This window comes from Borostomias antarcticus (genome assembly GCF_949987555.1).
Source record: "Borostomias antarcticus genome assembly, chromosome: 7".
Classification (NCBI taxonomy): Eukaryota; Metazoa; Chordata; class Actinopteri; order Stomiiformes; family Stomiidae; genus Borostomias; species Borostomias antarcticus.
The window spans coordinates 26,044,314-26,050,389 of NC_140240.1; the positions used below are offsets into that span (position 1 = coordinate 26,044,314).

General features: G+C 39.3%; 1 protein-coding gene across 1 annotated transcript; it reads right to left on the minus strand.

Annotated features, from left to right (window-relative positions):
* Window positions 1–2,929: 2,929 nt before the first annotated feature.
* snrpb2 (small nuclear ribonucleoprotein polypeptide B2) lies at window positions 2,930–6,060 on the minus strand. The gene is made up of 7 exons (XM_084440843.1): window positions 6,042–6,060; window positions 5,629–5,712; window positions 5,109–5,281; window positions 4,474–4,608; window positions 4,320–4,358; window positions 3,874–3,962; window positions 2,930–3,302 (listed from the first exon to the last, which is right to left on the minus strand). Exons 2-7 carry the CDS (start codon window positions 5,690–5,692, stop codon window positions 3,143–3,145), a joined length of 660 nt encoding a protein of 219 aa, XP_084296969.1. The 5' UTR covers window positions 5,693–5,712; window positions 6,042–6,060; the 3' UTR covers window positions 2,930–3,142.
* Window positions 6,061–6,076: the final 16 nt, after the last annotated feature.

The window sequence follows — 6,076 nt, forward strand, 5'->3', positions numbered from 1 at the left end:
AGAGTAAAAAAAAGAAAAAAGGCCTCTATAAACTGTGATTGGAGAACAAAACAAGAATAAGGGTAACACTTTACAATAAGGTACACAAAAGATTAGTTAATGATTAGTTACTGATTAACTCTGAGATTAGTTAAGTTACTGATGGGGACTACTATAGTAGTTACTGAGGAACTAGAGAACAGACTGGGGACTACTATAGTAGTTACTGAGGAACTAATGAGTAGTTACTGATTAACTGTACTTTACGATAAGGTACGCAAAAGAGTAACTAATGATTAGGTAATGAGGACTAGCTGTTAACTACTCTGTATGCTGTCTGACTTTACAATAAGGCACGCAAAAGAATAAGAAATTATTAGGTAATGAAGGACTACCTGGTAAATATATAATTAACTACTCATTAACTAATCATTGGCTCCTCAGTAACTTCCAAAGTCGTCCCCGGTCCCTAACTACCATAGTAGTCCCCAGTCTGTTCTCTAACCATCATGATTTACTATACAGTGATTAGATGGATTGAGAGTTAATCATTACCTACCAATTAACTAATCAATCATCAGTAACTACTCATGAACTAATTATTGGTTCCTCAGTAACTATTATAGTAGTCCCCAGTCTGTTCTCTAGTAATGCATCATAGTAGTCCCCATCAGTAACTACTCATTAACTAATCAGATATTCAGTAACTACTCATTACCTGATCATTGGTTCCTCTGTAACTACTATAGTAGTGCCCAGTCTGTTCTCCAGTAACCCATCATAGTAGTCCCCATTAGTACTCCTTACCAAATCAGAGCTAATCAGTAACTACTAGAAGTCCCCATAAGTAACTACTCATTACCTAATCATTGGTTCCTATATAACTACTATATTAGTCCCCATCAGTAACTACTCATTAACTAATCCCAGAGTTAATTAGTAACTACTCATTAACTAATCATTGGTTCCTAAGTAACTACTATAGTAGACCCCAGTCTGTTCCCTAGTAACCCATCATGATCTACTATACAGTGATAGATTGAGAGTTAATCATTACCTACCAATTAACTAATCATTGCTTCCTCAGTAACTACCATAGTAGTCCCCGTAAGTAACTACTCATTAACTAAGCTCAGAGTTAATTAGTAACTAATCATTAACTAATTATTGGTTCAACAGTAGTTACTCAGTAACTACTGTAGTAGTTCCTCAGTAACTACTCATTTTTGTGTACCTTATTGTAAAGTGTTACCAGAATAAGTGGTGGTTAAGGAGAGTTACAGAACAACAAAAGGGAATTGATGAGAAGTGCACATCTCTCATTCGCTGTGAAGAACCAACAACCAATGCATATTTCAACAGCCGTTAACACAAACATTTCAAATCATTAAATGAACAAAACCATGCCCCGAAATGTTTCTCTTTTCAGGCATACCAAGCTATTTTCCTCCCCCATGCCCTCTGTCAGAGGCAGACCACCTCTCGGAATTAGGCTGATGGTTGGAACCTAATTAACTGCACAAACCACTTCAACCATCCCGCTGTTATTGTAATTGCACAAGTTTGCCAGTGACATTTCAGTCCTTTGTGCAAGGCCATTATTTTTATGTTGGGGATCACTATTTAGCACCTGCTGTGAAATATTAATTGTTAAGCCTCTGCAACAGACATGTGATTACCTTAACTGAACATGCCAATTCCCTTGAGTCCAGTTCACTCTCGGTAACATTTAGAGAAGAGTGCGGCCTTTGAAATATTGAATGACTGCTCCTTTCAAACCAAACTTGAATCCCCTTTTTAAGGTGCCATTGTTAACACTCTAGACCTAACTAGAAATGGTGCTCAGAGAGCCCCTGAATGCATTTCGTGGCTCTGTGCACACCAAAATTGAATTAAAGCTGCTACGCAGCGATTAGGCGGGGCCAGGCAATTTCAGACAAGTTTAGGAGCAATAAGCGAGAGAATAGGAAGACAACAAGAAAGTTCCAATGTTCATTTTGCATCAGTTGAGGATTGAACTTGTAACCTCTGACACCAAGCAATATCCTCTATCTCACTGAGATAATTAGCAACAACTCATGTTTGGCTTCACAAATTGACTAAGCCAGTCTCCAGGGTGCAGGATAAGAGGTCATAATCTGTTTCATCATAAAACACTGAACGTGTGGTATGTGTAAAAGCCCACGTGAAAAGATGTTTGTTGATTAAAGTATACACACTGAAACAAAGGATATAACAATAGAGGTTGCATCATATAATGATGGTATGCCCTTCAAAATGTGGATGAGTGGCCCTTCAAAATGTGGATGAGTGGCTGAAGTGATCATAATATACAACAAAGGAAAGAGAAAGCTGTTGACAGTACTGTGTATTGTAAAACATTTTGATGCATTGTAAGATCAATTTTGATAATTCAATAATCTGGTCAATGAGTTTGTGAATGACAGTCTGAAGATCCAGTGTAGCAAGTTTGGTGTTAATTGATGGGGGGGTTAGCATATAATGGTAATGATTGCTCCAATGGGTATCAGAACTAGCAGATAAAAGTTGATTGGATGGGCTAAGCTGGAGTGATTGCTGATGTACAGTATTAAGTTAAGTGTCCATAGTGCTCCGACAGGTATCAAAACAAGTACTATCTGTATATAGGCCTACTAGATACTAGATCTATATAAGGTCTATAGTCATGAGTCCTGTAGTTCAAACACAAAATGTTAGAGCGGCCTAGGTTTTCATTGTAACCAATCAGGAAGCACCGTAGGCCCTACTGGTGAGAGCTTATAATTAGGGCCCAATGTATTTGGTCATAAGGTAAGGGAGAGCCAGCCTTTGGGCCGTGCTCAGTTAGCAATCAGCATTCCTTAGAAGATCTACATTGAAACCTGGGGCATCAGAACATTTATCTGACACATGCAAGATATAAAAGGTAATTTTATTACTCTGCCTTACAAAGTAGAAACAAGGGTCAGCGGTATCTTACTTGATCCCAGTGACTGCACAGAAATCCATCAAAACCACAAAACTCTTATTGATTCTACACAGCCAATACAAAAATGAATGAAAGAAAAAAAGAAAAAGAAAAAAAATATATAATCAAGGGGCCGATGCATCTCCAACTCAAGAGTCCAAATTTGTCCCTTGTCCAGTGACATTCTGTTGGGGACTACTTCTTGGCGTAGGTAATCTTCATGGCGCAGGTGGCCGTGATTCTGAAGCCCTGTAGTGCGTCCTTGGCCACTCCCGCCTGCCCTTCGCTCTCAAACTCCACAAAGGAGATGTCGTGTTTGCCAGGAACGAGTCGCACCTCTTTGAAACCAGGAAACCTGTAAAATGAGGAGAGAAAAAAAATCTGATGCTGCCAATATACTACTGATTACCATCTGATGCATTGCCTCCTCCACTTGGAAAATGGTAGCCTGGTGAGACCATCCAGATTCCTTTAATCCGTCACATGTAATGTCAGTGTACAGTCACAGTGACATGTTGCTGCCGGCTCCAAGATTATGCTACAGATAAACTCTAATACTCAATTTTCAAATGACAAATTTACAAAAAATACAATTTTACAAATTACACAATAAGTACCCTTCCTATAAGTATAAAATTAAGCTGATCATCCTGCTCAAACCATCTGGCGCATCAGGTTAGGAAAATGGGAGGCTTGAGAGCAAATTGTACACACATATCACACACAGTTAATTTGACAGTGGACTCGTTTCTCAGACACATAATCACTGAACTAAGAGGTCCTTTCAATTCACAACCTCCACTGACATTTTTGGGACTTTAGTATGTGTTCAGGAGAGCGGCCCTGCATATTAGGTGACAAGCTACTGAATGCAGCCATTAGCCATCCAAACTGTCACGTCATTATAACTCCATTAGGATACTCACTGATTAAACAACATTGACAGCATCATTTCATTCGTCTCTTCTGGTAGGTTGTTGAGGAATAAAATGTAGTTTGGTGGATTGTCTGGGACCTAGAGTCATGGAACAGAAGAAAACTGTCATCGTTCCATAAACCCATCACCATCAACCATTTGCACAGCTTGATCAATTAGCAAACACTCTAGACTCTAGAAAGGAAAAAAAACAACCAACCAAGTTATCTTTAAAGCCCTGCTTTGTTAATTAGATGCTCAAGCACCAGAAAACTTATGCAGAGGGGCGGAGCCAGAGTATTACCTTTCAAATCTAGCTGCATTTGAACAGCCAATCAAAAGAGGAACAGGAGTCTCTGGCCTCCCCACACAAAATTACAATGGGAGTATATTTGCTGTCCACGAATATCATATCTTGGAAATCAGATTAAATCAGATGCTAAATGAAAATCTTACCTGTGTGTTTGCTGGTGCGTTCAGCTGTGTGTTAGATCCCTGTGAACGAGGAAAAACTATTAGTAAATGGCATTGGTGGCTGCTTGCTCACTTTCACCTCCCTTCAGTTTTGACCAGGCTCAACCTGTTCACATAATAGTACCACCATTCTCACCGGCGGTGGTTTCTTGGTTATGTTGGCCACTTGCTCTAGAGCCTTCTTCTTCTTATCCTTCTTCTTCTCTTTGTCACTGTACGTGCCTCGAATTTTGGAGATGACCTCAGAGTCTGTTTTGGCATACTGGATACGCTGTGGACAAGAGACGAAATACATTCAATATAGAATTTCCACCGTACCAGGCCGCTTCCATCTCCTTTAGCGAGGACAACTGTGAGGTGTATGCATGTATATGTATACTACTTGACTTATATACTTGTATTGTTTATATATATTTTTTACAGACATTGTATGCAAGTACATGTTTATCTTGTACATATATATTGTGTACTCCTAAACTTGTATTTGTATAGTTATTTATATTTATAGACTGAATGTATGCGGGTACATATATATCTTATTCTATACTGCACAGTACATATGGATGCACTTAGTCCCCGATATCCCTTTTTATGCTGCTACCCCCCCTTATCGAGTATTCTTTTGTTACTCTGTAACTAATTCTCTTCTTTCCAACATTTCTATATATTTTTTCAATGCTGAAATGCCTAATTTCCCCCTGGGGAGATCAATAAAGTATATTTCCCCCTGGGGAGATCAATAAAGTATATATTATCTTAGGTGGGACTTACCATGGGCTTATTGTAGAAAGGAAATCCCTGGAGTTGCCTAAGTGCATTTGTTGATGCTGCGAGCTCTTTGAACACAACAAACGCTTGTCCTCTCATCTTCATCGTTTTCATAGCGACGATATCAACAATCTGCCCAAACTGGGAGAAAAGGGCGTAGAGCGAGCGCTTCAGTTCTGCCAACAGACACAAAGCAAAGGTTACTTTCACAAGGCCCAATGCTTGATCTCAAAAGGCCATTTGGGTTGGGGGTTTAACCACTCAAATTCATGGTCGGGGCTGTGGGGTGGTGTGTGTGGGTAAACAGGCCAATGGACTTCCTGAGGATATGTATCAAGATGTAATCATAAAACTACCACAACTGAATCAGAGGGTTTTGATACATTGCATGCAGCTCATAATCTGTCTTTTCCGTTTATAGTTCACAATTAACTTCCAAGGGAGAAGAGCATGGCACGCAGCTAACGTTACAGTAGCTACCATACCTAACTAAGATTGTGGTCCAAAACATATTCATTCTTACCATCTTTCTTGATTTTGTCATTTACGTTGTTTATGTAAATGGTGTGGTTAGGTCGAATATCCATATTTAACGCGAAAACTGCTCCTGGAGAAACACAAACAACATTGAAGTACAGTAGCTAAGTTAGTTAGCACGCTAGTTGGACACCGGCGGTAGCTCCATGCATTAGCCTAACGTTACAATGAATTGAAAAACTGGTCGTGGACATGCTAACGTTACTAGCTAGCATAACGTTCGCCAACTTTATCTAGGCTATGAAGCTAACGCAAGATACTATAGCTAGCTACCTGAGGTCGTACGGATCTATACTACTGAGTAGTATCAACATAACAATCCCACGTGTGGTAATTAAGCTTAACTCAATAATTAAATAATATAGAATGTACATTGTATCTAATTTATATTGCACTCACCGCTTCTCGCACTTTTCCAGAGAACATAGGAAGTG

Excerpts from the sequence above, each read along its gene's own strand:
- snrpb2 (XM_084440843.1), bottom strand. The coding sequence starts at position 5,692 with ATGGATATTCGACCTAACCACACCATTTACATAAACAACGTAAATGAC. Across the intron at positions 5,282-5,628 it reads TGACAAAATCAAGAAAGATG|AACTGAAGCGCTCGCTCTAC; the intron begins GTAAGAATGAAT and ends GTCTGTTGGCAG. Across the intron at positions 4,359-4,473 it reads TAACCAAGAAACCACCGCCG|GGATCTAACACACAGCTGAA; the intron begins GTGAGAATGGTG and ends CCTCGTTCACAG.